General features: G+C 38.0%; 3 protein-coding genes across 7 annotated transcripts in view; 2 read left to right on the forward strand and 1 right to left on the reverse strand.

Moving 5' to 3' along the window:
* Nucleotides 1-289: 289 nt before the first annotated feature.
* Nucleotides 290-5804, forward strand: ak3 (adenylate kinase 3). The gene is made up of 5 exons (XM_079449158.1): nt 290-869; nt 1747-1866; nt 2145-2317; nt 3618-3736; nt 4771-5804. Exons 1-5 carry the CDS (start codon nt 722-724, stop codon nt 4886-4888), a joined length of 678 nt encoding a protein of 225 aa, XP_079305284.1. The 5' UTR covers nt 290-721; the 3' UTR covers nt 4889-5804.
* An 802-nt stretch (nt 5805-6606) lies between these two features.
* cdc37l1 (cell division cycle 37-like 1) lies at nt 6607-13484 on the reverse strand. Of its 5 annotated transcripts, none has more exons than XR_013786199.1 (10): nt 13376-13484; nt 12708-12851; nt 11600-11869; nt 11117-11213; nt 10909-11024; nt 10677-10799; nt 9416-9589; nt 9166-9237; nt 7595-7848; nt 6665-7509 (listed from the first exon to the last, which is right to left on the reverse strand). XR_013786199.1 is itself a non-coding variant. In XM_079448388.1 (9 exons), exons 2-9 carry the CDS (start codon nt 12762-12764, stop codon nt 7735-7737), a joined length of 1023 nt encoding a protein of 340 aa, XP_079304514.1. In that variant the 5' UTR covers nt 12765-12851; nt 13376-13484; the 3' UTR covers nt 6670-7734. The 5 variants fall into 5 exon arrangements, 2 of the variants coding, with proteins under 2 accessions (XP_079304513.1, XP_079304514.1); XR_013786201.1 differs by lacking the exon at nt 13376-13484 and adding an exon at nt 8850-8968 and having other exon boundaries at nt 6692-7509; nt 12708-12969; XM_079448388.1 differs by having other exon boundaries at nt 6670-7848.
* exd3 (exonuclease 3'-5' domain containing 3) overlaps nt 13326-17361 on the forward strand; it is a 36441-nt gene continuing 32405 nt past the window's right edge. The window contains exons 1-2 of the mRNA XM_079448386.1: nt 13326-13597; nt 15851-15918. Coding sequence (XP_079304512.1) covers nt 15894-15918 — 25 coding nt within the window. The 5' untranslated portion in view covers nt 13326-13597; nt 15851-15893. The remainder of the gene's footprint in view (nt 13598-15850; nt 15919-17361) is intronic.

The following is a 17361-nucleotide window of genomic DNA, read 5'->3' on the forward strand; positions in this document are numbered from 1 at the left end:
CCTAATCCAGCCTATGTCCAAATGTCTTAAGGAACCATTGTTTTAAAAAGGCAACACATCTTCATCCTTATCTTCTTTCTCCCATCGATCATTTGTCAAATGATGAGTAGTCACTCACGTTAAAGGAGACATGAATACCTCTCGTGACTGGATCGGGTTCATCCACATTAAATCGAATTAAGATAACATTGCCAAATCCTGTTTGATCCTATTTGCAAGTTACATAATCACATTGCATAATCACAATATGAGAAGAATTCGATATATTCTTGTATTTTCCCAGTCAAACGAGGCAACACTTTTACTTGTAGCACCCACGTATACCTTAGTATTACCAAAACAGAAATATAATAAGATATATTTAGTACGTATTTTACTAGAATCAGACTACACACAATAAAATGTTAATTTGTATACTAATGTAACATGTAACATTGACATCAAACGCACGTGTGTCCTCAAAAACCTTCTCCAGAACTGTGTGCACTTCCTGTTGTGTGAGCGCGTTCCAGAGACACGCGCGTGCGTGAGAAAAGGAGGGCTTCGTTCCAGGCATAAAAGTTATCTGGCTTCGTCCACGCGCAGGATCGCGCATCCCGGGATTACTTTTTTCACGTAACAGTCTTTGAGAATCGCAGTTCGGAACGTTGAAAGCAAGAGAACTATGTTTCTTTGAGGTTTTTCATGTCAGTTTACTAAACGTTGCAGTGAAGTTAGAGCCATGGGTCTGCAGGGTGTTTTTCGGGCGGTGATAATGGGAGCCCCGGGCTCGGGCAAAGGAACCGTGTCTAATCGGATAGCGCAGAGTTTCGGACTCAAGCATCTCTCGAGCGGTGACCTGCTGCGGGCCAACATCGAGGCGAAGACGGGTAACGCATTCAATCTGCACGATAACAGCCGTATCGCTCTAATATGAACAAATTACTGTGAACGATTATAACATCGCTTCCTCGCCTTTTGAACGCGAAAAATGGCTGCGAACGTAAGAATTACTTTTGTTCGGGATATACGTTAAAAGCCTTTTATAATCGGTCACCAAACCGAATTTTGTAGAGGTAAGCGTTAGCGAGTTGACAGCAGTGTATGACGTCACAAAACCTCCGGTTTTATGTAACAAGCGTCATTACAAGCTGTTTTATTACAAACTATGAAACGTTACAAGTTAACATGAATTTGTTGTAGTCGTCACTGAGCTATTTTTTATATTTACCATCATATTCAATGTATACATTTTTTAATATTTACCATCATATTCAATGTATTCTAAGTCATTCTGTCATATCACTATTTATTTCATTCATTGGAAGTGCATGGAAAGAGTTAAGAGCAAAACACTTCCACAGATGTCTGTGGACGACATCACTTTTATTTGTTGTAAACACCGAATACATTTTTTGGCAAAGCCCTTACATCTAGTCTAAATCTTGATTTTTAAGCATGCACTGTTATAACATTGATCATTTGATGTGTTTTATAAAACATGTGTACTTTAGGAAGGCATTTACTCAGTGGGTTCTCGTACACTCATGTGCTCTGCATAATAAACATGTCAGACACGGTTAGTTACTGCAGACAGGCTGCAAAACACAAGCTGAGTATAAACTGTGTTCTTTTATGATGAATGGCAGTTGATTAATGTCACTTTTTCTTATTATTAATCACACATTTAGGAAAGTTTGAATTATATTAATGAATATTATTCTTTGTTTTTATTCACTAACTGAAATGTTGATCTTTTGTATGCAGATTTAGGTCTTTTGATGAAGTCATGTATTGATCAGGGTCAGCTGGTGCCTGATGATGTCATCTCTCGTCTTATTCTGTCCAGCCTGAGGAACATGAACCAAAACAGCTGGCTATTAGATGGTAAAATACAACAAAACATAATTCTGTCATCAATTCACTCACCTTATGTATTTTTCAAATGAATACATTTATATTTATTAATTTATAAACGCATACGTTTATATTCTTTGAAAGAATATTTTGGCAACCCTTTTTAATAATGAGAGTGATGTGTAACACAAACAAAACTTTTTAAAATACATGGAATGTAATACGTGAATCTTTGATGATAGTTTTACATCTTGATAGCCCCATTCACTTTCATTAAATGTAAAAAAAGTCTCTCTCTCTCCTGGCAGGGTTTCCCCGAACCGTGGCTCAGGCTGAAATTTTGGACTGCATGTGTGATGTGGATAGTGTTATCAACCTGGACGTGCCTTTCCAGACGATCAGGGAGCGGCTGACATCGCGCTGGGTGCACCTTCCCAGCGGCAGGGTCTATAACATAGACTTCAACCCGCCAAAGAAGACGGTGAGTCCTGTCCCATCATTCTCTGGTTGAATACAGCGATATTCAGTCCTGTTTAACGCTGCGTGAGAGAGCTGTTTGAGATCAAACGAGGGCACTTTGACCATCCCCGCTCATGTGGAAAATGCACAGCGTGTACATGAACACGTACCAGTTTGAACTGCAAAGCTAAAGTGGCTAAGAGAAAGTGAGGAAGGAAATTGAGGTTTACGACAAAATACACTTAAATGCAAGATATACTAAATTCAATATCTTATACATTTTTCAATTTTGCTATTATGATGAAAATAGTATTGTTTGGTTTGCAAATGTTCACTAAAAACATTCCCTCAATAAAAGAAATTTAGAAGACTTTTATTAATAAAAATGTTTGCATGCTAAGTATTTATGAAAGATAACAAAAACAAAAGTAAATGAGTATAAATGCAGCATTGGATCATTCAAATCTTGTGACTCTTTTGTTTAAAACGTGGAGTTCAAAAGGAATTCTGGTCCTATCACAGACCTGCAGAACAGGAAGAGAGATAAAAGCACTTATGTTTACTAAGGAATTTGTTAAGGGGACTTTGCTCTCATTCTTGTAATAAAACAGCAGCAGGCTAAATAAATCATTCCCAGTTTATTAAATACCTAAAAATGTCACTTTTTTACAGTTCGGAAGATAAATCACTTATTTTGTGTTGCTTTATACTAACAATAATTCTGCACGTACAAACTAGATCTTATTTCTTATTATTCAAACTTTTTTTTTCATTCAAAAAATCCCTTCTATGCCGCATAACAACTGCAGTTACATCTACTGTCCACCTTTTATATTGTACGTTTCCTTTTGCAAAGCCATTCAATTCATAACGGTCTCAAATCTGCTTGTGTTTTTATGACCTGCTTTTCCAGCTGATATTAAATTTGGGATTATTTTCAATAACAAACCACAAGACACCAATCCGGTGTTTTTAAATCAAATACCGAACTAGCCGAGTGTGAAACACTGTTTGCCTTTTGCTCAAATAGCTTTATGTCAACATAAAAGAGTTCAGCTGAAGGTCACCCCGATTGAGCCAAAAAAAGCCAACATCTGCTGACTGTTTCAACATCCTCATTCTTGAGGAACAGTAGTTTTAAAATTGTTCTTTATTTTATTTGTGATTATCTTTGATTTACATCTTGTCATTATTTACTGCTCCTCATAATGTTGTATCTTCTGTAGGACGTACAGTTCTTATAAAGGCGAACTTTTCTCTTTAATTGTATTAATAGCACATGGGTCTTTATTCATGTTGTCAATGTTCTGTGTTGTCTGCAGGGTCTTGATGATGTCACAGGAGAGCCGTTGGTTCAGAGAGATGACGACACTCCTGAAACTGTCACAAGGAGGCTGAAGGACTACGAGAGACAAACACAACCAGTTCTGGAGTATTACAGGTACTGTATATTATTGCATCATTGAATATTGGGACGTCACAATATAACAGTACTGTCATATATTGATATATCCGTGCTTATCTATTCTCATAAGGCGCAATGGTTACAAACTCTTTCTGCCTCCAAGTGCAATTCACTGGCCAGGAAAGAGCAAACACAAAATAACTCTAATAAAGACGCATTTGTTTTTTGCATAGATAGCAATATTGTTATTGTGAATTGTTGAGGTCACGGCAACCATTTAGTGAAAATCTGATATGGGGACAGCTCTGTACACTTTTTAATGTATACTTTATAATGCAGTTTCACTCATTTATTGACAGACTCTTATTTTGTAGTTAATTGGCTTATCAAATTTATGTTTTTTACTATACAATAGTTTTGTCTAATAAAAAAAGAATATGTTTATATTAATTTTAAATTAGCTTTTATTTTTAGATTTGTAGTTGTATGATCATTTTAGATTAGATTTTTTATATATTTTGTGCTTTTGTCATTATTTTTTATATTGCTATATAAATGATTTATTTCAGGTTTTATTTAGTTCTGATTTTTCAATAGAAAATTTTTTGACCTTTTCCTTGACCTTTGATTTCAGTTTATTGCAACATTTCTATTTTTCATTTTGTTCAAGTTTTCAATAATATTTAGAACAATATTTTATTTTAATTGAATAAACAGATATGTTTGAATAGTTTTCGTAAACTACAATAACCTTCATACAGATTTAAACGATTCACAAAATAGTTGACAATCCTAAATCTCATTCATGTTTACCGTATGTACATATTCAAATATGGTGCATCAAAATGCATTAACATTTGTGTCTCTGAAAGCACAATAAAGCCAAATGGTTTTAATGACTGTTTATTTACGTATAATATAATGATCTTAAAGCTACTTCATTGTTAAGTTATACCTTCGGACTGGTAGAGATATATTCTTAAGAACGACGTAGTGATACGAAGGTTTCAGGAAACCCAGCGCTATTCAAGTCTGTAAATCTGATAAACGTCCTACTCTCACATTACCAGGAGCAAAGGAGTGCTGGAGACCTTCACAGGAACCGAAACCAACAAGATATGGCCACACGTTCACGCCTTCCTGAGCAGAAAAATCCCAGGGAACCAGCAGGCGAGGGGAAAAGCATGACAACATTTCTGACAACATTCGCAGCTACTGAAACACATCAAGGAGTTCAATGCACCCCATGGCCTTAACCAGACTACAGTAAAGAGAGATAAAACACTCCTTTGTTGAGCAAACCTTTGGTGTTAACATCTGGTGCCAAACTACGAGACAAAGCTAACGGCTAAATAATTCTTCTGCGGACTGCCACTTTGAGCTGTTAAGCTTGTTGTTGGAGAATTATAAATCATTTCCAAGTTTCCTTAGGAGACCAACCCATCAGAAAAGCATTTCAGCTTTGTTTTCCGTTGAAGTGGCTGCAAACCACACAAAAGCCCTATAACACTCCTGTTCGTATTCCCCTACTTGATTTAATAAGGTCTTAATAATTGTTGAAGAATGACATAAATATAATCAGACTTGAAATGTTTTATATTTTTCAATCGGACTACTTTTTTAACGTGATTCACTGTAAGTCTTAACCTTTGACATAAAATGGTGTTGTAACGTCCTGTACATTGCATCACTTAAAGCCTGATGATTGTACGTGAGATTTTATATTGCTTGACCATTTATTATTTTCAATACGAAGCAGATTTTTAACACATTACAAGGTGATAAATCTGATAAAAAGTGTAAGAAGTATTATTACAGATAAGTGTTTTTAATTAAGAATCATCAGAATGTCCAATCTGAGACATTAAAAAACTCTGTTTTTCCTCATTTATGTTTTATAAGCCTTTTTGTTCACTGTTCGATAGACCTGCTGGACACAAATTGTGAATTTAAAACTTTTGTTTTTCACCGCTGCTTTGCAAACAACATTTAAGGTGTTTTTGTATATCCAACATAAAACTAAGAAATATCTGAGGTAGGTGACTTTGCATCAGTTTGTTGTACAAGTTCATTGCACAAATGCAATAAAGAATCAAAGTTATTGTGTCGTGGTTTGCTTTAGTGAGTCATAAAAACAAATCTACAGAATATAAATTGTATGTTTGTCTGTCTGAATGCTTGTATGTATATACAAGTTAAACATTGACACGGTAATTATTCTGTAGTATTATTAACTTCCACAATTCCTAAAATAGCAAGGTAAAAAACGGTACACATTTTTGCAGTGAGGTTTTTTTTGCAGCTGTTATCTGTAACAAAACAGAAATAACCTTCTACTTTTGTGTGTGTACACCTTCGTATATTATTAACTTGTTCATTTTATGACACACGCTTCGTGACTTCAATGGGTGAACGCACTATAAAAGGGATCCGTGCTAACCCGCCACAGGTTATCTTCTATCTAAACCCTGCTTTTAAAGTGATACTTCACCCAAAATGAACATTCTGTCATGAATTACTCACTCTCAAGTTGTTCCAAGCTTGTAAACATTTCTTTGTTCTGATGAACGCCAAGAAAGATATTTGGGAGAATGTAAGTAACCGACAGTAAGGCACCATTGACTTCAAATATTGTATTGTATCATTTCTTTGCCCTGTTGAATACAAAAGTAGATATTTTGAAGAAGGAAACTGTTTTTCTTTCTTAAACGTATATAAAAATATCCTACTATGGTAGTCAATGATGTCCCAGATATGTCAGTTGCTAACATTCTTCCAAATATCTTTCATCAGAATAAAGAAATGTATTCAGGTTTGAAACAATTTTAGGGTGAGTAATTCATGACAGAGTTTTTGGGAGAATTGTCCCTCTAACCCCAAATAAACTTTCAACTCCTGTCTGTGAAATAGAAGCACATCTGTCCATTTTTAGCATTTTTACACAGAAACAAAGCAGCAAGGGTAACATTTGGCAAACATTCAGACACAAGACCTGCTAATTTGTTTATTTCTTCTTTGGCAATGAAAACGGTTTAATTTAAATGAGAACTAGAACTAACTCTTACAAAACATTTGTTATCGCTTGCCAAACAAGCATACAATAATGGTGAAAACTCAACGCACTTCAAAATAAAGCATTGCAAGAAGTTAAACTCCTAATAATGTTATTTATGATATTCATCTGATTGTTAAGCTTGCACAGTTATCAAAACTTCACAAATCAATATTACACAGTTCATGGGTTTGCGGTATATGGGCTGTGAACAGTAACCAGCAATGCAAACAATCTGCAGTTTCAATACAATTGTTACAATTTGTTAGTGGTCTATAATATATTGGCAAAAATGGCATCTCACAAATCACATTCATGATATTAACATGGCCTTGATGATTCGGTTACCGCTTTGGTGTTTACGATGAGTGAAATTTCTTTCTTCCGAACATAAAAAGAACAAATTATTGCTGGTTTTCATGTTTTGTTGGTCAGTGGGGTTGCAAATGAAGTTTATCCTCAGATTGACACTTGCAGAGAGGGCGGTCCTGCTTTATAACAATGTTTCATTATCTGCAGGAAGACGTCTGTAATCTACCGCGTCCATATGCTAAAACATCTGACAGATAGCAGCGAAGGTTCAACGTTCAGTGGAAGTAGCAAAATCCAAATGTGAAATTTGACTGTTTAACAAAACGTTTATAAGAGATCACTGACTTTGCTAACTTAAAACCAACATACACAACAACAACAAAAGAATTCAACTATACAGAAAGTCTTGAAGGTTCATCCTGTGCACCTCTACGTTTCCAAGCTTCTAAAACAGGTGGACAAAACAAAGTTAGCAACTGAACCGTAACAAAATGTGCACAAAAACACAAGATCCTCTTTGATTTCAATACTTTCCTCTTTTGAACGAATATAAAGTGCAGCACATGTTCAGGCACGGATACGAAACAAACGTCTTTAAGCGCAGCCCTTTATCTTCTCGTCTCTCGATGCAAAGCATATTTCCTACTGATGTTTCTCCACGGAGAGTCTGCTAGGTCTCCATCACTCCCCATTCGTCCGTTTCTGAACCCTCCTCTTTAGAGGCTCTGGGGATATTTGTCCAGAGTCCTGCTTCCAAACAACGCTCTAAGTGATATTCTGCCACCTGCCATGAGTGAGATACAGAAAAAAGGAGAAATTGAGATGCGACATGCGGCGAAGATGAGAAGCAGCTCACACTGTGGGGGTTTCATTTGTAAATAAAAACAACTTTGGAATTTGTTGTAAATATAAATATTCATTCCAAATAAAATGTCGCTCTTGCAGATTATGGCTGTTATGTAATCCTTTCTGGCCATGTCCTTTGGCTCTCATTGGATTAGCAGCACGTCTGTGGTTATATGACATGTTTTTGGAGGTTGGGTTTCGAGTAGTAAGGCCTGTTTCACGCTGCATGTACAAGCTGTTGTGTAACTGTGCAAAAGATTTGTTCTGTACCAAAATCTGACCAAGTATATCTGTTGACAGCCATCGTTTATTCAAAAAAGGTTATTTGGAAGTCGGCCATTTAAAATCATTACAAACCTGAAAGGTTTCATAGTCTCAAGCATCAGATTATGAAAGATCATTTTACGAAATATGACTTTGTCACAACGTGTTGAACTTGATCGTGTACATCAGATGTGTGTTTTATAACAATGTGCAAGCAACCTTCCTCACGAAAGCCTTGTGATGATAACTACAAAATGTATGGATAAAATTGCAATATTATCATCAATTCTATGTCACAAATCTCCTGTTTGCTTAGATTTCTATCGCTTATTTCTGTTTTCTGTTTTTCCTACTGCCTTTAATAATATGCATTTACAGCAAAAGGTGCATAAGTAAAACGATCTGCGAACGTGCTCTAGAAATAAATGTGAATTGAATCAATCGGTTTATAGTCTAAACTCTACAGCCACGGAAAAAATGTAAAGACCATTTTTTTATTTAGTATTTAGTGTTCAGGTAAAATTATGGTATTTGCCTTGTTTCTATTTTCATTTATTTGCAGAAAACTGGAGAAACAGGTCTGACCTTAAATACTGCAAAGAAAACAAGTTCATATTCACTTTTAAGCAAAACAACAGCAATATTTGTACAGAAAAGTATTTTTTATGTGATAACCTTGATTTTTCATGCGTCTTTCACATTGCTGTTGGATGACTTTCTGTCACTCCTTTGGTTTGATTTTGTTGAAATTCGACAGACACTGGACTGGAAGGACCACAATACATCTAGAAACGCTGATACAAGAAAATTTGGAATGGTCTTTTAATTTTTTTTCCCGCGGCTGTATATGTACCTTCAAAATGGTTAAAAAGCACGTAATAATACGTGGGAAACACTTTACAGTACAGTACTTAATGCCCGTTGAATCTGAAACATTACACATTATGTGTGTGTTATGAAAGCTGGTTAAAGAATAATACATCCGTGTTACCTGTGGGTTCATGGTGCTAAGCACGTTCTGAAGGATCTGCATATCTTGCATCTGGATACACGTTTTTAAATCCTGCAACATTCATAGGAATTATTTCATAGTCTCTTATTTAATACATGTGTAATTTAATGACCAAACATCGAGACGTTCATGTTCATAAAGATTTGATATGCTAGATTTTTCCAAGTGTGACTTAAGTCCAGTTTGGTTCCATTTTGTCATACATCTTAATAACAGTAGAGAGTCCTACCGGAGGCAGAGACTCCAGGACGTCTTTGGGGTCGAGGCGACAGCCTGGCACGGTGTGCTGGTGTGCCATCTGCTTTGGGGTTTCGCCTTTTGATTTCATTGTATACTCCGTTACTCTCTGCTTAAAGGCCTCGAGTTCTTTGTGGAACACGTCTAAGTATCCTTCCTGTCCCACCTTCAGAACGCAAGCAAACATACAATCAAAAAACGACTAATAACACCATGTAACATTTTTTTTAAAGTTGTGTTTCGCTTCTATTTTTACGGTTTCCTTATGAAGTTTAACATGCTGAATATGACAATCACATAATTGTTTTTACCATCGACGGTACTCTCAAAAAACAACTAAGCTCAAAACAACAGTATAACATAACAGTTACTAAAAATGAGTCGTCAGTGTACATTTGGTTGTGTTTGTTTTTCATGACTATTACGGTCCTCACGAACCAAGTTCCAGACGTAGTCACCCATCATTGCATCAATTTGCTGCACTGTGTATTAAATGAATACCTTCGTGTGAAAATGTATATTCTGACATTATTAAAATATTAATTAAATTAAAATACGATTGAACAAATTTCCAGAACATGTAACCTCCAGTAAAATAAAAACAATAAAATATATAAAATTTATAACATTTCAAACGGGGCTGTCCAAAATGATATACATCCAGCAGCGGAATTTCAGCAGGTTGCCTTGTTTTTCCTCATCACAGGATGTCAGTTATGTCATGATTCTCTTTAGTGGTCACTGATATTATTGCATAACACACGAATTGACTATTTTTAGTAAACAAGAGCCTTGACACATTATGAAGGGTTTGTTTTCATAAAGCACAATAACTTCGCTATAAGATGTTTACATTACATAAGGATGATGAAACTGTGAAACATTTCCTGAAATGTTACCAGATGAAAACAATGAAAGTAGGCTACTTCTTGTGGTTACTATTAAGGGAAAAGTACACACAGTAAAGAGCGATAATGACAAAATTAAAAAACTTTGGATGCATATAAACATTCAACAAAATACATAATGTTTGAATGTTTTTAATAGCAAATGCAGATGTCTGGATCCAGAAAACAACTGACATACAGACAGTATATCTGTTAAACACAGATGCATTCTGGGTAATAACAGCATCTGCATTGTCCATTAAAAACCCTGTATATAGCGCGCAAGGAAATGCATAGAAAATGTTGCAGGAGCATTTCTGTAGCATTGCAGTGCACTGCAGAGGGTGAATCTGAATGAACGCTCACTTTGGCTTTCTGAAAGAACTGACGGAAGCAGCCTCGCGGGTCCTGCTGGGCGTTTCTGGCCATCTCCAGAATAAACTGCATGACGACCGCCTGATGAGCAACCTGCTCCATTAAAGCCTCTTTCTGAAGAGCATCCGGAAGATACATGACACACATCAGTATCACTACATCCAAACAATTGAAACATGCATCACATAATGCATTTGATACGGCACACGCGTTGTAGACTCACATGCTCCCCTTGTAACCGAAAGCACCACAGAATCAAGTAATTGGCCGTTTCTTCACAGATGAGATTGTGGTGCTCTGATAGAAAGCGCTGACTGTCGTCCCACCTTCTTAACATACCTGTCCGATCACAACAATGGGCATAACAAGTCAGCAAACAGCAATTCTGAGCTTAAGAATGGCATAAAACAACAACCAACACCACAACTTACCATAATGTTTTAACAGCTCTTCATAACGTTGGACGAAACTTTGGCTTTTGTCATGATCGCTTTCATTAGGCCAAGATTGTGAACGGTTTATGATACTCTTAAAATGAAGAGAAGGGGGTTAGTGGTTTTATAGACTGAAGGCCATTCCACATCCGAAATTTTTGCACCTTAAAACATAAATCCATCCTCATGTTGTCTCAATCACATTTACACACGGCCTCCGATATTTTCGTCCGTCATAAAAAAATTGGACCGTGTTCGATTATCTGCATCCGTAACAAGCAATTTGAGAGGCGTTTTGACAATTCAGAGACACCGTACAAACCGGCGCCAAATACAAAAAAACACATACGAAAAATTCGGACTGTATGTGCAAAAGACCTTTTGCACTTTCCGTTCAGACAAAACAGTTACAGCAAACGTTACAGACCGTCTCTTCGTGTTATGACCAGACCTTAGGCCCAACAGTTCCTGCAAGACTACCTTGTCAAAAACATCTCGGCTGGCCTCCGGACACAGCGTGGGACTCCTTCCCAGCATTCTCTCTTTATGCTTCCACTCCTGTTCGATCTGCGAGAGCTCGGTGGAAGAAGCCAGGGCTCGAGCGTGCTCCTGTTCCACAGACTCGGAGCCGTGAAGCTCCAGACCGCACAGTTGGTCCTGCGCCTCTGCCAGCTGCCACTGGCACGCAACGGAGGCCTTTACACAGCGCTGCTGACTCTGGCACAGGGATGCCATGCTGTCCACACTGGGCTGGATAGAGACGCGTCACAAGAAACAGAGAGAGAGATAACGTTAGGCACGGTTTCTTGGTTATATACATAGTTATACTTTGTATATATATTTTTTTTCCAAATAAACACATAAAATATTGAGGGGATGACCAGCTATGATGTTGTGCTGTTGATATATGGTAAATACTAAATCAGTGATGCATAACTATCTTGGTGGATCTAATAATAGCAACACACTCATTAGCTCCAGCTGTCCCAACACACCTAACAACAAACCAAGTGAAGGATGTCAAGTAAGGCTCACCTCACGACCGCACATCAAAGATCCAGACAAACCTTTGATAGCCTAGATATCACAAACATAGGCATAGCAACCCACATATCAAGTATAACGTCACATTGACTGTAAATAAAGGACTTTTGCTCAGATCTTCAGTCTGGACTTGTTGCCAGATTTGATCAGTTCGTGTGTTTCTGTCTGAAAGTGGATGATGTCTAGGTGTTCTGATTTTTCAGATGTGTCCAGACGACGAGTGGACAGTCAGGCCGTTTAAAAAACTAGCGACATGTTTCCACTGCAAACACATTTAGGCCTTCACGCGTTCAGATCTGACGTCTCAATGCTGCTCATGTAAGTGACACGGTTCGCGGTTTTGTGAAACACAGGCTTTGTCTCGCAGGGAAGTTTAACTGTAGCCGCTAGTTTAGCAGGCTAACGCGTCCTCCCGACAGAGCACCGTTGCCCTTTAAACGACTTCTAACGCTTAAAACGCGAGAGATCGCGCCGTTATACCGATTCACAGAATAGCAGATTGTAGGAGGGTGTAAATAAAGCCCCGTTCAACTTTCTCGGGTACCTCGTGTGGGTGTGTGCGGGACATCTCCGTTCGATCCTGTTCCGCAAACCACTCCATGTTGCTGTTTTGATGCTGTCCCGAAGCCTCCGATCGCGTTGTAGTGCTTATATAACTTGTGATAGTAAACGAATATACGATCCGTTGCTGTCGAAGGGAACAGGGAGGGTTATTTTCAGGCTATAACATCAGCGATCCCGTCCACCCAACAGCTCGTTTTAGCTCCTCATGACAACTACCGTACGTACACTGACGCACATCACGTGGCCCAGGACGCAAAACACAATATTATTGTATTTTAATTACCTAGTGTTTTAAAACAGTATCTGCTTTTAATAATAGGTGTTGACACAATGTTTATACGCTTTCCTACTTGTAAGTCACTTATCATAAAGCGTCTGCCTAATTAATACATATTTTCTAACTATTAATATTTTTGTAGGTAATATTTTAGTCACGTTATGTTCACAAAATCCGTTGTAATATCATAATCTAACTTCTAATTATTCTACAATTATTACGCCTGTTTCGTTTCAACATTATTTTGTTGCGTTACTTATTAATTATTACCCCACGTGGTACAATAAATGGTCAATAGATGGCGTCCTTAATCCGCTATCTTCCTCAGTGACCAAAATAGTATTTATGCTAAACTTTTATTAAAGACTAACCTTTTCTATTTAATATTCGATATACTTTCAAAATAGTTTTGCCCGGGGGTATGGAATCTGCACCACGCTTGTAAACAACCCCAGTTTCGCGAGAGCATTCGCGTGTCACATCATTAAATGACCATAATAAACATTTGAGGCATGAAACGGTTCCGACCGGATATGCGTAAAGATTCATTTATCCCACATAGCATCGCCTCCTTTGACATCCACGTTTTCTGAGTAAGTTTTATAACCTTAATTAAATATCATTTTTTACCATTTAAACGATAAAGGTTTGTTTTTAACAACGGTAGTTTGAAATGTCTTGACGGCCAACGTTTTCGTGACAAATTAGCAAGTTGACATTAGCCTTTCCAGTGAACATCTGTTTTTTGAGACGCTGAGTGAAATGATCTGGTAAAGCTGACCTAACATCTTCGATAATCACTATTTGTAAGGTTAAAAACAACAACAACACGTAACATTTGTATATACTGAGCGGTTGCTTAATAGCTTATTCGGTTAAATTGTCTAATTGGGATTTTTAACGCCAGTTTAACTTGCAAATTAATTTGCAGTTAATTGCACATATTTCACTTGACACTTTAAATGGTCACAGTTAATAGTAACAGTGTAGCAATACATCACTGAAGTCAAGTTGTACAAAGCACAACACATGTATTTAAAGTATCCATGTATGTGATCAAAGTACAATAATGACGTCACGCTTGATCGGTCACTTTATCGCGTCCTGATGCGGCTGGGCGCGTGCCTCTATTGTTTGCGTCACCCACACGCCGTTTGAGTAACAAAAGCGCAACTCCTACAACGCCAATAAACAAGAGACCCGAAGCCATCACATTATAACGTTACACAGCTGTTAAAGTCACATCCACAGACACGTTTTTATTATAGCACTTTTTTAATGTATGCACATTGATTAACATTTGGTGGTCCAAATACCCATGTGAGATCTCTCTTCAAATTTGCAAAGCATTTGTTTTATTTTAAGTGCATTGTTTTTTTATAGTCATGGAAGTGCCATTTTCAGGATCGTCACATCCGTAACGGTCCATATTCCTCATGAATGGACTCATGGAAATGAAAATAACGTAACTATGTTCTATAAAGAGGCATTCGTTGGGTATTGTTGCTTCAGGATTGTGCATTTTATTTCACAGAAAGCCCACAAAGTTGGTCGTCTCCCAAAAAACGCATGTCACATCCATAACGTTAACGTAATGTTTATTTCCCTTTTTTCAAATGGAAAATGTGTTCATAGGCTGACTTTTTTTGACGTTTAGACTCCATCAACAAGGGTTTAGTAACTTAAACAGATGGTTCAATATATTTGTAGCAAATTCAATCTCTGGGCATTTTTATGTCACGTCCGTAACGCGAAATGTCACGTCCATAACGTTGGAATTGCCTCATTGTATTTATTCGAAATCACTATGGTAAGTATAGGGAATATACATTAGGTTGCTTGTTTCCATTGTTAATACATATCTTTAAAAATATAAATAGCCATGAAATTAAGTTAAATAGCAGAGAGATTGTAGTTTGTTTCCAGTGTTAATACATACATTTTAAAACACAAACAGCCACGAAGTTAAGCTAAATAGCAGCAGATTGCTGCATTAAATACGGTGTAATCCATCTGTGCCCCCTAGATGTCAGTAAAGTCCAGAGCAGATTTGACCGACAGGTTCAGGAGGTTTGGGCTCTGGTGCCAGGAGCTTCCCTTGAGACCGGTCGGAGAAACAGACCAGACTCCAGACCAAAAAAACAAAACATACTCAACCTCAAAATCACATCTCATAGCCAGCTGGCAGACTGCCTCGTCTTAGGCTGCTGTTCCCACAGGGAGGAAAACTGTTTGTGTGCAACTGAAATGTGTACATGTGGATACTGGATTGTGATTTTTGAGCCTCAACACCTGCGGCACTTGTTCACATGTTGCACAACACGAGTCACTTCAACTGTTAAGCCGACAAACAAGATATAAAAATCTATTTCCCGTTTTAATCCGAAGATAAATCTTTATCATTTTTTGCAACTCGCATGTTTCCCCCGAAGCATCGAAAAGACAAAAGGGGAACCACATGTAACTTGTTTTTGTCAGTAAAACAGTTGCAGACTTGGGAAAACGCCATTACAATGTGTGAGAAGTAATTTAATGATTGCATGTCCTACATACACATTATAAAGAACTCAAAGACGCATATTTTTGAGAATTGCCACATAAAAAAACACCAGAAAGAATAACTTGCTGGCTTATAGTCCTAAACGATGCCTTTTATATTTTTAAATGAAAGAAAAGGGTTTCTTAGTTGAGGTTTGGGAATAAATTGTGGTTAATAAAATACAATGTCAGTCATGTTTAGACACTTCTTCCCATGTTCTAACCTGTTAACCGGACCTGCACCGGGTATCTGTTTGTTCATGTGTTGTAAATTCATCCACAACAATGAGCTTCATTCTTTTAAACAGGGCGTGGGCACATTGAACTAATAGCGCCACCAGGTGAGCAAGAATGAACCTGGAAAGACAATTAAAAGGTAAGTTTGAAATAGAAATCACTTTTTGGGGCATATTATGTCACCTAGTACAGTGGTTTTCAAACTGGGGGCCCCAAGATGGATCCGGGGGGCCCACAGATTTCATGGCAATTTATGAAATATAGAAATGTATCAAAGCGGTGCACCTTACAAAGCAGTGCACCCCACACAAAGTGCGCCTTACAACGAAAAGGTTTGAGAACCACTGACCTAGTAAGAGAGCAACTTGCATTTTCTTTAGTAAAAATGCACATATCTAGATCTTTAGTTCGGTTTAAGCTTCTTTGAAGTGGAAGTGATACTTGCTATGAACTTCTGTAAGTACATACCCATCTCCTTTAATAACTCTTTCACTTTTCTCACTTCCCATTGACTAGCTGCATAGTCCACATTCCTTAATGTCCTTCCGCCTCATTTTCCTCTTATGTATGTGTGTGTGTTAAAGAATGATGTTAGGGTGGGCTAGACACGTAGATGAGAAAATATAAATTTATGTGTGTGCGTGTCATTTCTCTAGTATGTTCACACGGTGCCGTCACAGTCACACCATCTCGGAAAGTCGACTTATGGGAAAAGAATAGCCTAAATAATGTTTAAACGGCCTGTTAAGCTTTGGCTGAGCTTTTGTGTCTAAATGCGATGAGCTCCGTGCAGGACTATGCAGTCCCGCAGCTTGGCTGGTGTGCGGGGCGGCAGGAGGGGGTTTACACAGAGAGTGGACGGAGAAAAGCCCTTCGCACCACTTTCCCAGGCTGTAGGTCGGGAAAGCTGGATTTTTTACACCGTGACCACCGCGTTGCCCTTTCCGGGGGAAATCCGAGACAAACACGGGGGGAGCTGGGGGGACAGGAAAACCGGCCCTGGGAAGAAGGAGAGAGGTGTTGGCCACACAGCATGAGAGAGAGTCTGTTGCTTTCAGGGCTACTTAAAGCACCGTATACCTCCCCCGCCATTTCTCTATTGTCATCGGCCTCCCCTACCTCACCCCACCTTCCTCTTCAGAAATGTCTCGTCTTCTCGCAGTTTTGTCGGCTGAAATCCCCCCCAAAACACAAAGCCCCAACACCTCTCGAGCAACAATAGGGCTCCCCGTTACGCGTATTAAATGTTAATTTTCTGACCCGTTTTGCTTAATTCAAATGCGGTGTGAAGTATCCACATGCATCAATGGCTGACTGGGAGAGAAAGAGTCAAGGAGTGCATCACAAAAGAAATAAAGGAGTTTAACCTGTACACTGTATTTAAAAGGAAAAAGTCGCTCTTTAGGTCTCAGGGTGGCGGGAAGAGCCAGCTAAAGTGATACTTCACACAAAAATAAAAAATTCTGTCATCTTTGTCACCTTCGAGTTGTTCCAAATCTGTATACATTTCTTTTGTTCAATACTGCGAGATATTTACATTTAGTCATTTAGCAGAACTGTTGGACGAATGCTTGTAACGAAA

Source organism: Barbatula barbatula, assembly GCF_947034865.1.
Source record: "Barbatula barbatula genome assembly, chromosome: 24".
Lineage (NCBI taxonomy): Eukaryota > Metazoa > Chordata > Actinopteri > Cypriniformes > Nemacheilidae > Barbatula > Barbatula barbatula.